Here is an 18,378-nt window from a genome sequence, read left to right as displayed (position 1 = left end):
AATTTACAATGAAATGTAAATGGAATTCTTTCTTTAGTCTTGATCAAAGCAAACAAAGGCAGCGTATTCCCCAGATCTTTGACGCATTATGATCTCAGTCTTGTCTCTCATTTGCTGAGCAGCAATTCCAGCTGTTCAGCACCGCACCACCCAAGTAAGACAAGCAAAACCGGTCACATACAGAGAGAGACGGAGGCTAACAGAACACGAGAGTTTGACGCTCACAGGTGCGTCATGATTTATCGTTGAGGTGTTGCATCATACAGGTAACCTAAAAATGATGCAGAACAATGTCGCTGCTGTCAATCTTCTACCTGTATGTCAAAGCCGTTACATCAGTATACAGTATACACATCTGCTTTTATGTCTGTTTCTAGTTTCCCTTTGACATATTAATGAATAATATATTGATCATGTTAATCCGTGCACGCTTGTCCCACATTGTGCCACTACAACACTAAACTAATTGATTGTGCATTATTAAGAAAAGTGAAGAAAAACTGGACTTCCCCTATTAACTTGTGCCTTTTTTTCACAGTAATTGGTAATACATTCAATTAAGTTATTGAATTACTTTTGAGGGATATAGGTACTATATGTAATTACAAATTTTCAGTAACTTGCACAACACTGCTCATCAGTTGGGGCGATAGCTGTTTGACGGATACTTGACATACATTTCTATGTTCTAACTTGTCAGCGCAAACACATGATGACTTTTAAATAATCAGTGTTCAAAGATAGAAAATAACAACACAAGTTTGTTTGAGGAGGAAAGTAAATGCAACACTGGGCAACACTAGCAGCAAGCAACATTTACTCCGATGTTATCCTCCTTTTCATTTAGAAGTTTAAGTGCCTTGCTCAAGGGTAATTAAAGATAGTTGTTGAGCCAGGAGATGCAGCATCTACGGTGGAAAGATGTTTGTTGGCTCACAGATTTGACTTCTCTCCAAAAGAGCGATCTCCTTTTTCCACACACACACACACACACACACACACACACACACACACACACACACACACACACACACACACACACACACACACACAGCTGAACTCATTAAAGCCCTGCCGCTGTTCCAACAGAGGTCCCCATCTGAAACACCCGGGCGGCAAGGACAATTGTTCCTGTTTTGTGGGTATAAATCACAGGGGCAAAATGTGACTAGTGGTGTCTCACTTTGATTATCACTGGTGACACATTAGCCAAGTGCTGAATACAGATTATGCTCCCTTTTTCAAAAACAGCCTGATTTCACAGAAATACGCAGAATGACGACGACCTCTTAACGGCGCCTTACGTGATGTGTTCAAATGACGTGTCTGAACCAAGAAAACAATGCCAATGGAAAGTCAATTACGCTGCTTTACTCGAGGGGGAACACAAGTCCCAGATTGAACTCAAATGGGTTTTGCTCAAACTCAAATGTAAAGGGAGGAGGTTGGGCTGGGCGGGTCGGTCAAACACGGGACTTTCACCCAGGAGATCATGGTTTTTGCTATAATTCCTTAATGAAAAAGTTGATCAGAAACTTTTATTTTGCAATTGATGGAGAGTTGTAAATTCTCTGATTTGGGCAAAATTCATTTTTTTACAGGGTTTTATGGATTTTGTGTCTAACTTTTTACTAATATAATGTATTTTCTATTTTTAGCCTCCTTTTCAGTCTTAATTTTACTGTTACGGTTAATATCCAAATAGTTTTGTCCGTTTCCCTTCGAAAAAAAATATAACGTACCTTAACAAATCTGCCGACATCTTAACAAATCTATGAAAAGTAACCAATTCAAGAACATCCTCTGTGTGATTGTTTCTCTTTTTAAAACATGAAAACATAACAAAAATGCACAACAAGTCGCTCATCTGAGTTCTCTGTAGCAGGTATGTGCCTTCTGGGAGACTCAGCAATAGCACTGAAACTAATTCAACAAATAAATAGTAGCACTGACAGAAAGTATAAATAATGAATTGAGCAGGAGAATAAAAATACATCCAGTGAAGATTTGATGATGTTGAGACAAATACATTCCCACTAGAAACATAACAAAATGAAGAACTTATTCCTACTTTTGTATTCTTTATTTAAAGCATACAGATTGAAATAATGAAGATGTATGGTTCAGTGATAGTGTATTAGTCTACACTTTATATTCATGATCATAATTAGGGTCAACATTCAACCAGCTGGCCTCATCTGAGATTCATATTTTTAAGTCTGCCTGTGAGAGCTGATGCAGCACACAGATTGATCAGCTGGTTTTGGGTTTTTGAAATCAGTCTGCATCCTTTCAGGAGCGCATTTATGAATTTCAAGCCTTTGTTTTAGAGTGATTTCTCCGTTGTGGAATTAAATCTTCAATAAAAAACATAAAAGTTAAGAGAGTGTTTCTTTAACAAAATGTTGCTGATGATCAAATTATGTCTTTGCCAGTAATATATAATCCATTAATTACTGATTACTTTTTGGACCTTTTGAAGTTTTTAATTCAAATATCATCATTAAAATGACGTACTTATAACAATAATACCGGTATAATTGATAAATCTAATACCAATGAACTAAGGTCATGAATAATTCATCATTTATTTCATTGTTATTGTTAGGATTGTTTACTAGGAGCTTATGAAGGTTCAAAGTAGAATCAAATTAAGGCAATAAGCAGGTAGGAACAATTACAGCATTTACTTCTTTACTGTTTGCGGAGGATGGCTTGCTGACTAGAAAACAGATGACAATGACCACCGATACAAAAAGTGCATTTCCCAGACAACACTGTTGTTACACACGTGACAATTAAGTGTTTAACTTTCACTATGAATTTTTAAATATCTCACTGTCGGCATGTGTGATAGTCCTAAATTGTACAGATGTTTGTTGGATTACTAATAAAAATCATATCAATCAGTGGTTATGCTCAACGATACACTTCAAATGCTTTGTTTTTCCATCAGTGTGTAAATATTGCTTGAATGCAGGGATTAATACTAACTCATATCCTCTTGTATGTTACAGGCTCCCGGAGGTACGGATCTCAGACAACGGACCTTACGAATGCCATGTGGGCATCTACGACCGGACGACGAGGGAGAAGGTTGTCCTGGCTTCAGGGAATGTCTTTCTTACTGTTATGTGTGAGTACTATCTATTTAGTGGTGTCTGCATATTGAATTCCTTGTGTTTCTGGTTTAAACAGCGTGCTGGGGTGGGTCATGGGATGCATGTAGAGGGACCCAAAAAAGTCAGTGGGTTGGACAACTAGGACAAAGATGGAAGACCTGGATCCTCTGCAGGCCTGCAGCAGGAGACAGGGCTGTCTTGATAACTCAAAAAAGTTTGAGGTTTCAAGTTTTATGTGAGTTGCGATAGGGATGATGTTTTAAAACTGGTGTACTAGATGTTGGATATGCTGTTTTTCCAAAATGTAACAATTAATTAGTGAGGGAAAAAAGTATTTGTCTGATTCTCATATCAAAAATGAGCAAATGAAGCTTTACTACTTTGCTTAATACGGCTACAATCAATATTTTTGAAAATGTCTCAAATGACATTGCGGATACAATGTGACAGCGTGAAAGAGGTTGCTCGTAGTCATTAACTTATGGAGAATAGTAGAATCTCAGCTTCACTGAGCTTTTAAATGGGTTTAAGCTCATTTTTAGCTGTCAAGCACAACGCTCTGCTGTTTTGGTTCATTGCCAGAGCTCTCATAAAGTCGTCATTCTTCCAGAGAAGACAGCTGTTTTCAGTGAAAAAGACCGATGACAACTAGCTGGTGAACATATAGCATTTAGCAGCTAAAGATCCAGATATATCCTTCAGGAGAGACCAAATGCAGAGCTAAACCAGAGTCAAAATTAGACCTACATGGCAAGAAACACAACTCCAAATACATTTTGCAAGGGCAGCAGGCTTAGGGAGTGTATTCCAGACAACCCTCTCCTCAGCAACACTTTCCTCTTCTCCTCCTGGGGAACCCCGAGGTGTCTCCAGGCCAGATGAGCTATACAAACTCTCCAGCGGTGTTCTTGGTGTACCCCTGGGCTTCTTGCCAGTAGGACGTGCCCAGAAAACCTCCAAAGGGAGGCGTCCAGGAGGCATCCTGATCAGATCAGGGGCAGCGGCTCTTCTCCGAGCTGCCTTCGGAGGCCTGAACTCCTCACCCTATCTCTAAGAAGGGTTCATCTGCACTAGCTCATCACCTTTGTCCTCTTCACTCCCATTCATGGTGTTGAAGTAGGACATACTAGCATTCTTGTGTTGGGATAAAAGGAACGTTTAATTAATTTGATTGTTCCAGTACGGGCGATCAGCTGTCTTACACTGGCCTGGTATGAATTACAGAACACCCGCCAGCTCTTTCTGCAGCACGTCCATCATTCTGTGTGAAAGCGTTTGAAAAATGACACGCCACTCAGATGGATTTTGGTTTAAAAAAGAAAACAATGGCACTACAGACAACAAGTGCAATAATCCCCCTCGCCCAATGAGTCCCAAAGATATTTTACACAGAGGTTGATACAGTATTCATAATTATTATCTATGTTTGCCTTCTCCACTGTGGCTTCTTTTTTTGTGACAACAACAATGAATAATATTCCCTTATGTATTGGTGTAATGTGGTGTGTGTATTGTGTGATTTGTATTTCATTGTCTTTCCATATTTGTAGTGTATTGTGGTTGGTGATACTCAAAGCTTTATTTTTTAATTACACTGGGCATGTAATAAACCCAACTAGGGACCAGAGTTTAACATTAGCAATGGCTATAAACTCTCTGTGCAGCACATCAGCTCCATGCTTTGCATTGGAATTATGTTAGATGTCATCGTTCCCATCAAATAGAAATTCAAAATTTTGTGGACCGATTGGCCTTCGGCGACTGCACAATTCAATTGTTTCAGTTTCGGTGGTTATCTGGATATAAAATGTCTGCCATTAGAAAGCGATTGCTTCCTTCAGCGATGAACAGAACAGAAATAGATTTGTTTCCAAATCCTAAGGGTGTGTAAGCAGAGCCAAGAAATCGATCCAATTGAAAATTCTATTCGATGTGAATTATGCCGTTTTGCTGTTCAGCGTTGGAGAAGGTATACAGTGTCCTCTACATTTCCTGGATTTACCTTTCAGACAAAACATGTTCCTTTGGTTGTAGTGTGTCTTTCTGTAAATCCGTCAATCGCTTGGATTTGATACAGATGAATCTTTCCTTCAAACCTTTTTTGCATTTGTGGTAAAACTACTACCAATTATCAGTTACCCTGTTATCTCATTCAGTCATGAGAGGACGTTGTGCGCCTGTAGCCTATTGCGTAGTCTGTGCTGTAATTATTGTATTTAAGTCCCCCTAACGACAGCTGCTTCGCTTGCCTCTGATGTATCAATTCCAGCAGCAGAGACATGCTGTTCTCCATGTGGTCCTACGGCTAATTAGCAATGGTGGAATTTGTCAGTGGAACACCAGAGAGAGAAACCGTGGGACAATATTACTCCATTATCACATTTTGTGCCTCTGAGAACTGCCTACGGTTTTCACCTTTCATTTTTTTTTGCAGGGCTTGAGGGTTTCGACTTAGACATTAACTTCTCTTTGACTAAGCCCTTGACTCTCTGTTCTGTTCTGTTCTATTTGATGACCAATCCCATGCCTTTCTTTGAGTGCTCCCCACAATTTCGTCAGCGTAAGACTTTATCAATGGTAGGAGATTTACTCAGTTAACTGTTTCCTGTTTCAGCTGTGGGTGGGAAGGATTGGGCGTTGTAGTCGTGGGATAGTCGGAGCACCCTAACTCAGCTGGGTCTTAAATCACCACTCCACAAGAGAGGAAGAAGAATGGCCTCTGGCGTTGTGGCTAATTGTCGTCTAAACTGAAACAGAATTATTCATAACCTATTAGTGTGTCAAGTTCAGTGGGAAGTAAAGAAAAAAAGTAGAGAGGAGAAAGAAAGAAAATTAGAGGGGAAAAAAAGTTAATTAATAGGAAGCAATACACGGAGAGTATTTTAATTTTTTAAAGGGCTTCATAAATAAGAATTATCATTTTAATGAATCCCCTGCCAAGAAATTCAATCATTCAGTTTTAAAAGGCTAAACCCTGAACTCTTGGTACCTCCGCTACTGTCCTTCACTCTGTGGAAAGTTAGCTTTTGTTCTTGTACTACATGACCACATGTTGACTTTATGAAGGACCATAGTCATCTATTGCCGTTCTACACAATAAAAAGCCCCCACTTACTTTTGCTGCTTACTCTTCCTCCCTGCATTATTAGTAAACTTGTTTTATTAGAGAATATCTGCAAAGAAGGCTTTGCTAATGCGATGATAACAATTTTACTATAATTTTTTAATATAAGTGAAATTATATTGTTATTGTTATTGCAAAACAGAAACATTTTGTGTTTTTATCAGCAGTAACTTAACACAACTCAAGTCAGCAGGTCTCAGCTTTCCTCCAGCCATGTCTTTCCTCCTCGCTTCGCCTTTGCTCTCCTCGGTAAAGGAACTCCCTTTTGGGGGGAAGAGGAAGCAAATTGTTCGATTGATAAGTTGACCGGATTGCGCCCACACGCTCTCCACACCTAGCTGAGATCCAAACTCAATGCGAGTTTGGATCTCTCTACATGTGGTCTGATCTGATCTCCGAGCATACAGACTTGACATTTAATGTGTCCTGGCATAATCGGATGACAAAATTTGCATGGAAAAGAAAAGTGTAACCACAGTCTATGATGATCAAGCTTGCAATATCATAAATAATAGGGAGTATTCTGTTTTCTTTGTTTGTTTTATTTTTTTAATATATGCCATATATCCTGGACAATGCACCGCAACAAGCTTTTATCTTTATAATAAGAAACATGTACAAGATGTGCCCCTAACTAGGGCAATGTATTATGTAAATGTTATCCCTTAACATGAAGGACCTTTTACGGTGCGCTGTGCCTGTAAATATAATTATTGAAACATTACTCTATGATAATTCATGATGAGACACTCTGTTTTTTATCAAAGTTCAACATCAACTGAACTGAAAGGTTATGGATGAAAAGTTCATTGTGAGAAAATGCTGAAATAAGCTACTAGACAGAGTCCTTATTAGACTATTGAATTTACTGTCAAATCATATTCAGTCTCAAGTGTGCAGAGGAAACATTCAACATGATGTATGATACATAGAATTGACAATGTAATAATGTTTGGCCTTTTGACCACCACCTTCCTCTCTGTTATAGTTTCAATGAAGAGGGCTCAGCTGAAGGACATCGAACAGCAAAACATTCAGTTCTTTGACATTAAGACCATAGGCTCAAATGTGATCACGATGTTTCCAAGTAAAACCAAATGCCCACACAAAATGAAATGTGTGGGCAGTATTTTATTATTTATTTTTTTCTACATTCATTAACTTTAGGCCAGAAGGACACAGAGGGGAGAATAAGCAACTTCATGGCCAATTTCATACAATTATCTTTTAAATGCAACATTTCAAGCAATCTTCTTGGAGCAACATTGGTGCATAGATGGTAGAGAATTAACTGTGTAACATTGCACCCCTGCCTTATTAAGAAGAAAACTAAACAAGAATATCCGAAAAAAAAAATAGTACACAGAAGATCTTGTATTTTAGAAAAAATAACATGATTGCTTCTGAATTGTGTTCCCACCAAGGTTATAATAGTTTTTAATTTTCAACTAGTTTTTGTTTGAAAAAACACATAAAAGAAACAAAGTGCATCAATTAAATAATTATCATTCAGTGCCAGGACAAGCACATATAGGTCATTTTTTTTTATCTTGAATGATTATGCAATAATCTAGTTTAAAATGTTCCTGTAGCTCACACCAAGATGATGGTCCAAAAACAGTGAGGGTTCTACTGATGACAAACAAATTTTGTCAAGATATGAGGTTGCAGATATTGAGAGTTTTTGGCGTCAGTGGAGAACATAAGGAGGACAAACACACCAACGATGTGTGCAAAAACACAAATCAGAGTAAAAATCGTAATGCAGCATTGTACACTGAATCTGATATTTTAACAGAAGAAAAAAATTGCATGTATATATGAAATATCACTATAACTAATTGGGGTTAGAAGTGTCCGTTAAATTGATAAAAATATAAACATTTGTTTCTATAGTAAAAACCGAATAACACTTCCTTCCATTTAGGAAAAAAAACAGATATTAATAATTGAGACGTGTTCAATCACTTAATTATTTGCAGTTACAAGCTGATACACATCATCAGCTGTCATTTAGGTTTTGTCCATATTTAGTTAATGTCTCAATTCACAGAGATTGCTGAACAACATTAGGAGAAGTTTGCTGTTCCTAAATCACACTTGCAAAGGAGCAGGCAGAACTATACACAATGATGTCATCTGCATAGGAATGATATCTTCTATTAATAACATTGCAACACAGATTATTATCATAAAGCGTAAATAAATGTAATTAATGTTGGAAAATATTTTTCACTGCTTGTTTTTGTTTAAGTTTAATATATGTTATAACCCTGGTTCCTACCAAATCTATAATCCAAACTATAAAAACGTTTGTTTAGCACAAAGCACGTGGTGTTAATACAATATAATTGATTTGGTATATACTGATATCACCACTTGAGCGATAGACTTCTGACCCATCACCACCAATCACATCAAATAGATATTTCATTCTGCAAACACTGACATATCCATCCCTGTAAAGCTAAGGTCATAATATCCGGCTTTGGTGGGGGAAAAAAAAAATCAATACCTCTTTTCCCAATGGCAGAGATAGGGTCATTATTTGTTATTACCCAAAGTGATTTCTATGCCACATTCCAAAGATTACAAGGAAAGGTTATTTGTCTCCTTTGAGTGGAGTCTGACCTTGGGAAGCCAGCTCCTAGTTGATCTGTGCATAGTGTCCGAGACGTCTAAGGTTATTGTGTTTTTGTCGGTATCAAGTGACCGTTCGGTTGCGACTCCTCCGCTGGATGAAGAACATCTCAATAGCCCTTGCATTTAAACATCACGTCACGTAACTGAAGAAATCCTTTCTTCTAACCTTTTGTAAAGCGTGGGGACGTCATTTAAAGGATACCCTTCATGAGGCGGCATGGTTGGTATTTATAACCCATGGAAGCAGAGATGAGCGCTAAGGTGTAGAGGGACTAATTGCCTTTCTCATCCCGTAAAAGTTGGATTCGCCTCAATAATAGATGCCCGACTTTAATTAAGCGCCGTGTATATTTAGGGGCTTGTTTATAAATGGGTGGGATTAATGCCGTACGAGCCAAGCCCAAAGACAGCAACGCCTGCAGACACAGCAGTCCGGTGTAGTAGTAGTAGGAAGAGTTTGTGCGACTGTATGCACGCAAGTTTGCGAGCTTGTGTGTGGAGAGGCTTGTTTGGGTGGCAGGGTTTGATGGATTGCTAGAGAGCGGCCGTTCCCTCTGTGTCCTGTACTTGTTCGGGAAGTGAGGAGAACATCTTGGCCAGAATCGAAACCGAGAGACTCAAACACACTGGCCTGATTCTCAGCTCTCAGAGAAGATGCCAATTTTGTAAAGACTCGTCAGTTGTATTCTGAAGTGTTTGCCATGTTGTCTTTTAGCACGACTCCGGCCTGGAGGGGATTGTTCAAGAGTCCTTGACATGAGTCTCCATTACTCTCTCATTAGCTTCTGTGTCACCTTTTCTGCTCATCACACTTAATGTCCTAGCGTGCTATCAGCATCACAACCGGTTCCATTGAAACCAAAATGTTTTATGCGGAAAGCAACGACATGCTCGGTTTCATTTTGTGACAATACAGTGCATCAACTGTTGACTGTTTTTGTTGTATCTTCTTCGTAATAACAGTATAGACTTTCCTCTGAGAAAATATTATCTGTAAATGAAGAGTCCTTTCTTTTTTAAATTGTGTGACCCTTTGCCACTCCTTTATCTCTCCTTCCCACTACCACCATTCAGTTGCTGACTGGGAGCAGACAACAGCACGAATACAACTGGTTGGATTGGAGCCCATTGAGGGGGGGAAAGAAATAATGAAATGAATTCAAAGAGCAGATGAATTATTAAATGTCTCTTTGAGCTAAACCCTGGGGTGATAATTGAGGCAAAAATAAACAACCCATGGGCTTCCTCAAGGATTTCTCTACCCAATATTGAACTGGCTGTCTGTGCATCAATTAGTCTATGCTAAAGATTTTCAGATTTTTCTTTTTTGTCTCTTCCTTCCATGCTGTCAGAGTTTTGTTAGAATTTGTCTGTTTTCCTTTTACTTGAAAGTTTTGCATCAGTCATTTATATGCAGAATTCTAAACCCTCATCAGACAAACAGTAAAATATCTTGCTTCCATCTTTCTACAATTAGCTTCAACAGGGTTGTGGCATAAACTTGCAATCATATTAGCAGCCATACTGTATCTCCTCTGAGGCTGCATTAACAACAAGCCAATTTACCCTCTAGCTCATTTAGTACCTTATTCAGTTGACATTCACCAGGCAATCATCAGCATTGCAGCCGATGCGTGCCAAGGCTGTAGCCTCATGAGTACGGCTTTTTTTCATTCCCCCAGATTTCACACAGTAAACAAAACATAAGCATCTGATGGGTGCATCATCTGCTCGTATTCCTTCCGTTAAAAGGCTCCAGGATGCAATATTTTTGGCCAGAGATACTGTTTATCAGTTAAAACCTGGATTCACTGAATGCACCCTTGAAAAAAGTAGTTGATACCATAGCAAATGGTTACACATGTAAAAGCCTTTTACAGAGCAAGGGAATCCAAGCATATATAGAACCTGACTATTCTCATTCAATCACTTTTCGCAATACCCAGGTTTGGAAAACATTTATTATGTAACCTAAGAGAAAAACAAATACTATTTTAAACTTTCTGAACCATAGCCTTACACTTTCAAGCTTTTGAACGTGCTTCATTAGCCCTCTATACTTGAAGTTACCTAGCATTAGCAAACATTTTTAAACTATCATTAGGCTAATGTTTCTTTTAATGTAGGCTCAATTTGCTTAGCTAACTATTTTCATTGAAAATAGATACAGTGTCATAACATACAATACTTTAAGTTTATTTTACTATACAACAAACTCATTATCTTAACCTTAATCCAACTACCAATAGTGGTGTGCGCAACCACCTGGCTGCAGATGAGATGCGGTCGACCACAATGGTCGTGCGTATACAGAGTCCATGGTATACGGGAAAACTATGTTGCGACAACAGGCGCAAGTGGTTCTTCTTTGCGATTTCCGTCAGACGTTAAATCTGTAAGAGGAGGACAAATAAAAAGATAGCATCCGAGTCTGCCCCAACGTTAACATGAAGAGGGAGACAGCGCCTGTTATCAGAGCCGCCCACTCTTTTAGTTTTGATCAGGAGATTCTCGTGATTGACATATTTTCGGCGCTCTCACGGCCGCTGCTGCTGCTGACTCAGTTAAACTTACAAAAACTGATTAGAAAGACTAAAAGAAGAAGAAGCACATGGAAACAACAATGGGATGATTACCAATGCCTGTGTGGTGTTTTATTCATAAAGTTATTCACGGACTTCCTGTTTCAGATGTCCATCCGGTCTGTGCTCAGAATCAGCAGCTGTCAGTACTTTCTCTGTGTTTTTATCCCTTCTCTTCCACAAGCCAGTGGTTTCTGCTGCTACGTGCGCACAAGAGGACACCACGGACTCGTGAACCCAGTGGCTCGGCCAGATCGCAGTCATGTGCACCTTGCCAAGTTCGTAGAGAGTCTGCCAAATGCACTTTTGGTAGTTTTGTGGTCAGGCTCCTTTGTCGCGCCTGCGGTGCACTTGGGCACAGGTTGGGATCACAAAGATTATTATTAGGGCATTATAGGAGCTCTCCCTGTCAGGACACAATGACAGTTTGGGAAACTGTCTATTTGCAAGAAACTGTGTAGAATAATTAATCAAAACAACATGTTTGATGCACACATAAGCTCAGAGGGGCTCTGTGGTTATTTTAATATAGTCTGATCCTGGTTGCACAAAATTTTACCAGCTGATCTGTCCTTCATAATTTTGGCTTCTAGAAACTGCAGATGGAACAAACACCTGCTGCTGTCAGACGGCTGTAAAGGAAAGGCCTTCTGTCATGCAGAGCTTTATGTCTGCCTAGCTGGCATTGATTCCATTACCGCTGGTTAGAAAATCATGCTGTAAAGTCATTGTTGCTGTCTCCAAAATGAACAGAATTAACACATATTACTAACTATAATATGTGGATTTGATACGTAAAACTATGTGGATTTAATACGTAAAAAAGGAAGTGTTTTTGTTTGAATTAATAACATATTAACTGCGTCCTTAGTGGAGCATCATAGTTTGCCTCACTGGGCTTTCCAGTTGGAGTCTGACCAAGTGTCAGTATATCATGAGTTGGGATGAGAGTGTGTTGATGCATCGTGAAGTAGGATGACATGCATCACTACCAGCCAATTTCCAATTTTTCCTTTCTTCACTACACCCACTTAATGGTTAGAAACCCTGCGGGCACATTAGAAGTTTGGCTTCTAATTTTAAATGTAGGCATGTCCTGAGTAGTCCCTGCTGCTTCAACCACCATATGGCACTATTGTTAAAGAGCACAAATTAGGGCTGTGTTGACTATACTAGGCTGCTGAAATGAACAAATACCTCTTTGCTCTGCGTGACATCGAGGGATGTTTATTATACCCCGTAAAAACGCAGCATCTCCTGCCTGTCATGCATTAATCATTTAGGAATGCCCATCCCCAGATGCATAATCCCAATCATTGCACAGCGGCAACAGTGGACGCCATCAAGCAGAGATCCTTCTGTGCTGTGCAGTATTTTTCCAATGCCTGAGGGAGAATGATATATCAGTTGAGGTCAATGAGTCATATCGAATAAATTGTCAGGTCAAGGTTGTTGTATGCATGAGCGCAAAGTTGTTGAATTGACAAAGCGACACTCTTTTTGAAACGAAGAAACTTTCAGCAAATCAGCAATTTTTTTTTCAAAGCACCACACTAAAACACAGCAGTACACATCTTCAAATAGCTCCAAGAGTCTTTAAACCATCACTTTAGAATAACCTTGTGATGTCTTTCACCGTGCAGTCCTTTCTTGTTTTCTTGGGTAGCTTTCCTTCCTTCATCCTGAGACGTGCACGGCTGATATTGAACACAGCGCCTCCCCTGATGTCTCCTTGTAGTTATCTGTATGCTGTGAAGTGTAGGACTCATTCCTTTTGGCGCATTCTACCTCGCTCCCTTCACTCCCCCCTCGCTAAGGATGTCTTCATCACATGCTGCGCTCTGCTTCCCACCAAGGTCCCTCCTTTTGAGCATGGTTGACTGAGGAGGCGACAGAGGAGAAACAGCTTCGCCTCCCCAGAGACACGCAGCTGATTGTACCAAAGGATGAGAACACCTCTTTGTCTCTCTACCTTTTACCTCAATATCACCTTGCTTGATAAGTCTTCTTTCCTACGAAGTGATCCAGCTAAAAATAGTTTCTTGCTTCATGGGGTTTTTTTTTTTGGAGCAAGTTTGACAAAACTTATCTGACAATGTTATATCTTTTCTCTGTAAATGAATCAATTCATTCACTTAAGGAGGTTATGTGTTGTATCTTACATTTAATTCATTTCTCGAATGACTAACCCAAGGGCATCTGTAACTTAAAAAAGGTCGACTAAAAAGAGCCAGACAGGATTTAAAAAAAAAGCCAGAATGGCTCCCTCGTTTGTAATATCATTCCAGCCCTGTGGAGTAAGTATATGATTTGATTTATTTTTAGCGGGGCCCAATGTGATGGTAAGATCTTTTTGTCACTACAGGGAAATACATGTGAGCTCACCTGTCTGTCATTTATGGCCCATTGGCTATCCTCTCACAACATTTATTTTGTGATGAATTTTCTTAAAGTATTTGCGCCCACAGTCTACCCCCCTAGCAACACGTTTAATTATGTTGACTCCCTTAAAACTGTTTTGATGCATGGCTCACTGAAAGGGATCTCTGATAATATCAGACCCCCCCGAAAAAAACACAAAGCAGAAGCAGAAGAGTTTTTCATGTCTTTCAGGCTTTCAAGACAACATATTGACAGGAAAAGATAATGATGACATTTTCTTCTCACAGAGGCTGCACTTGATGACCCAGTACACAACATGGTTGAAAGCCTTGAAAGACAATACCGTTCTTGTTTTCACGTGCTATCTGTTTTTCTTTTAAAGCCAGAGTGTGTCCTCATTTTTGGACTGCCTTAGAAATTTAAGAAAAAGAAGTATGTAACAATCCTTGGGTGGAAATTCAATTTTACAGACACAAATATACAGAAAATATGAACCATGCACACACAGGAACCATAGACATGTTGGAGAGATGAGTGTGCCCAGCCAGCAGTTAGGGTTTGGTGCCTTGCTCAAGGGCACCTCGGCAGTGCCAAGGAGGGGAACTGGCACCAATTCAAGCCAATGCTGGTGATGTTGAATTGTAAATGATGGTCCCATTTATAGTAAAATAGACAATAAAGCAGGGTATGCTTCAGGGCTTAGCTACCTTGTGATTGGCGTTTTCATCTTAGAACTTTAACCCTTTCACAGTGTGTTTTCAATTCATGAAATATAAATGTAACATTTTGGTCACCTAAGATAATAAACCAAGATGGCAACGGCCTAAATGCTTCAAAACCATAGTCCACAAACCAATAGGTGAGAGTAGTCATGGAGACTACCTACGCTTCTTAGGTGGTCCACTCTCCATTCTTGATTGAACCAGCAGTCCAGACAGAAATTTCTGACTGATTCCAAAATGCCTTTACTTATTGTATTTTGAAAAATACTTTAAAATTGATTTGATTATGAATAATTTTGTTTGTATCATTGAGTGCACAACTGTTCTTTTCAATATTCATCCCCAAAAATTTTTTTTACATCCTCATATTTGGTAAAAGCATCTCCCTCAAAGATTAGGTTTGTGAATGCCATTGAGTTTAGTCAATCTTTCCAGTGTCACTCCTGGAGGGTTGGCAGTTGGATATAATTCCAAAAGTGATGCTGAGTACCTTTCACTGTGGTCTTAGCTCTTTGAGATTTGACACTCGTCTTTGCGGCTGCACAAAAGACTGTGAGACAGGCGATAAATTTATGGGGAAAGAAGAAATATGGGTTTAGGAGTCCCTGAAAGCAGCCTGTGGGCATGGATCGAATGGATTTCTTCCCAGTGTGCATATTTTTTAAACTCGAATAGGAATCAGAGGAGGGAAAGCTGAGGGGAAAATTGAAATGCGAAATTCATTGGGACCCTATTCTGTCCTGACAAAATCTATCAATTTAAGTGTAGGTAGGGTAGCATGCATTAATTGTGTAAATGTCTCATCTGAGATAGGCCGGCTGTTTATGAAAGTATTACCACCTGTAACCAACATAGGTACATGGGCAAGTCTGTACCAAATAGACGTTCTTTTATTCTTGACAGAAAGGGTTTTTTACTCTAATTGCTAATTAAAAAATTGCAGTTTAGGAACTTACCGACTCAGGTGTTTCAAAGGGCAGGAAAAATAATATAGAAATGAATGTGAAAGCTTGTAAAATGTGACAGCTTTTGAAAAGCCAAATGCCAGCTTGACGATTGTGGTTTATTTTAGGAATTGACCACTTATTGGCACACGCAAGTTAACTCTACTTTCTCTCTCTCAGCCTTCTTCTACCTCTTATTATTTCAATATCATTAATTGCAACATCGGGAGCTCTTTGTCAAACATTTTGGCTTTTTTCAGGTAACCATTGACATGAGGATTTTATATATGGAAAAATGTTCTCCCTTGTGACATATTTGGAAGTCGATTGACTGAAACGCCACTTCCAAATCCCAAGGCGGAATGAAGGAAACATGATCATACCACACGGTTCTATTATTCTACTTTCACCTTGACACCAGAACTATATAATCTCTCATATATCCACATGTCACACGGAGACAAGTGTGCAAGTAAATTTGAATTTCTGATATGGAATGGTGAGCCCCAGATGGGGAGTATAGTGTGACTAGTTGTCTGTATCACATGAGCAGCTTCCTCATAGCTGATACATTCACAGCAGCTTTTCTAGAGAGAGGATGGTTATGGAAATGTGGTCACACAATCCGTTTTTTCCCCTCATATATACTACGCCGCTGCAGTGTGTGCTTCAGCTAAAGGAAAGCTGCTCCCATGCTGTGGAGAACTTAATTGACTGCTGTCTTAAGCCCACTAGACCTCACATGCACTGTGACGGCACACCAGAGAGGAATGCAATTGGGGCAAATCAATAGTCAATTAAAAAAATGTATATTTTGCCATATATTCATTATTCTGTTCTCAAAGAGAGCAGTAACTGCCTCGGTATTGTAAAAACACGTTGTGTTCATACAAACCAAGATAAAAAAAGCTCACCTGCCAAAAGTGGCCGGTGGAATTGACACGCCTGCCAATTTTAACCCGTATTTGGCGGGTTGGCGAATGTTAATTTCAAGCCCTGGTGGCACAACATGTGGCACTGGCATTGGCTGTCATGAACAGGTGTTGCTTGTGTGGGAGCATAAAGATCTAAAAATCTTGTTCCAAAATTTTCCAACCACTGAAAAGAGTAATGCCTGTTCTTAAAATATATTGATTGCACAAAAAAAGGTATTTAATTCCCTTTAAGAAAAAGACAGATGGATCAGCAGGGTCCTCTTGGTACAATAGTGACTTGATGTAGATATTTGAAGCATTTTTATTCTGCAATATGATTTTAAATAATCAATTTCTACTGTATTTGTTGTAGCAATATTAGAAAAATAATTAACATAATAACAAAAATGCTTATCCTTAAAAACTTTATTGATTTTAAATCTGATCCCTCCTCGGATCCAGATGGAAACTATTTCAGGTTTAGGTCTCTAGCGAGAGAATGCTGCTTCACTAGAAGAGACACAGAATCTAAGGACTTTATCACTATATCTTGGCAGCATATCGGAGATACAGTCAGGAGCACGTCCATGCATGGATTACTAGACAAAAGCACCAGGATTTTAAAAATCTATGCTAAGACTAATTGGAGTTTCAACAAGAAGCAAGTGCAAAGACTTTGGAACAGGATTCAGAGCAAGAGTGATGTGAGCTCTTTTCTTTGTTCCAGTTAAGACCTTGGCAACAGCATTCTGGATGAGCTGTAATTGATTTATAGACATTTTAGAGAAACCTGAGAGCAATTTCTTATAAATTGTCAAGCCTGCTAAAAAAAATAAAATAAAAGGACATGCTTTTCTGCGTTTTTCGGGCAAAAGACAGAGCAGTGAGCTCCGTAGATTACGATAGGATGGTGTTTCTGAATCTCCTCACACACAACTTACTGACCTCAGTGATTGATACTGAACTAAATGATGCAATCTGTTAATGTGTAGGGATGCTTGGGGCTTGCTGGCCAGGACTTTGTGGTTCAGTATTATTTGAAGTGGGATACGCTGGGTATTCTGAACATTGTTGCCACCATGGACTTAAAGATTGATGGAATGTGTGCCGCTTTTGGCTTAGGTATTAGTGGAGATTTAAGATCTGGAGGTAGCCTCAATCTCTCTTCTGATCTTGGATAATTCAATCTGTTACAGAGTAAATTGTTGAAGTGGCCATGAGCCAAAAGAAGATTTGAGTCAAAAAACGTTATAAAATCTTGATGCGGGCTGTTGGAAAAAAGCTGTCTTTCAAACCAAACAGACAAACCAGGCAGCAAGACCTCTCACTGCAGCAGATGGACCGACAGAGATGACACAAACATTGCTTGAATAATGCATGTTCAAGGATTCTCTCATAATCTCATCATGTGAGCAGTGGCAAAATGCGGATGCATAAATAGCAAATGTATATCCCACTTTGCATTCCCGGGAGAGTGGGCGATGCCCTTTTTTTTTCTGAACATATGAAGAAAATATGCAAATTATGCCATAATGGAAAGTAGGTGCAGAAATATCTGCAACCTCATGAGTGCCAAAGTCAATATGTTTGTCAGATTGCCCCTGAACAGAGTAACAGGGCTCCATAAATGATTCCTTGTTCCATATAATAAAGACTCTCTCTCAGCTGGCTCTTGAGGCTGTGGCTTTGCCCGAGAGCATACTCTCACTTATTCCATATTGTGACTGAATGACTGTCGAATAGAAACAGGCTCACAACCTGACTAACAGTTGTAGATGGACTGTTTCTGTCAGGACACAAGAGAATGTCTGCTCTCTCGATATGAAGACAAACACAGCCAGATGTGTTAACTTAATTAAAATGATGCTTTTTTTTTCTTCTCGAAGGGGTCACCAAATAAATGTCTCTTCGCATCCCTGTTTCAGTGAAGAGTTAGCTTTCATTT

The 18,378-nt window shown here is 39.3% G+C and overlaps 1 protein-coding gene across 1 annotated transcript in view; it reads left to right on the top strand.

The window, feature by feature from the left end:
• igsf21a (immunoglobin superfamily, member 21a) overlaps positions 1 to 18,378 on the top strand; it is a 174,883-nt gene that overhangs the window by 107,169 nt on the left and 49,336 nt on the right. The window contains exon 4 of the mRNA XM_054617229.1: positions 3,018 to 3,136. Coding sequence (XP_054473204.1) covers positions 3,018 to 3,136 — 119 coding nt within the window. The remainder of the gene's footprint in view (positions 1 to 3,017; positions 3,137 to 18,378) is intronic.

The sequence above is a fragment of the Anoplopoma fimbria genome, chromosome 17, assembly GCF_027596085.1.
Source record: "Anoplopoma fimbria isolate UVic2021 breed Golden Eagle Sablefish chromosome 17, Afim_UVic_2022, whole genome shotgun sequence".
Taxonomy (NCBI): domain Eukaryota; kingdom Metazoa; phylum Chordata; class Actinopteri; order Perciformes; family Anoplopomatidae; genus Anoplopoma; species Anoplopoma fimbria.
This window is presented reverse-complemented; position numbering and strand designations above follow the sequence as displayed.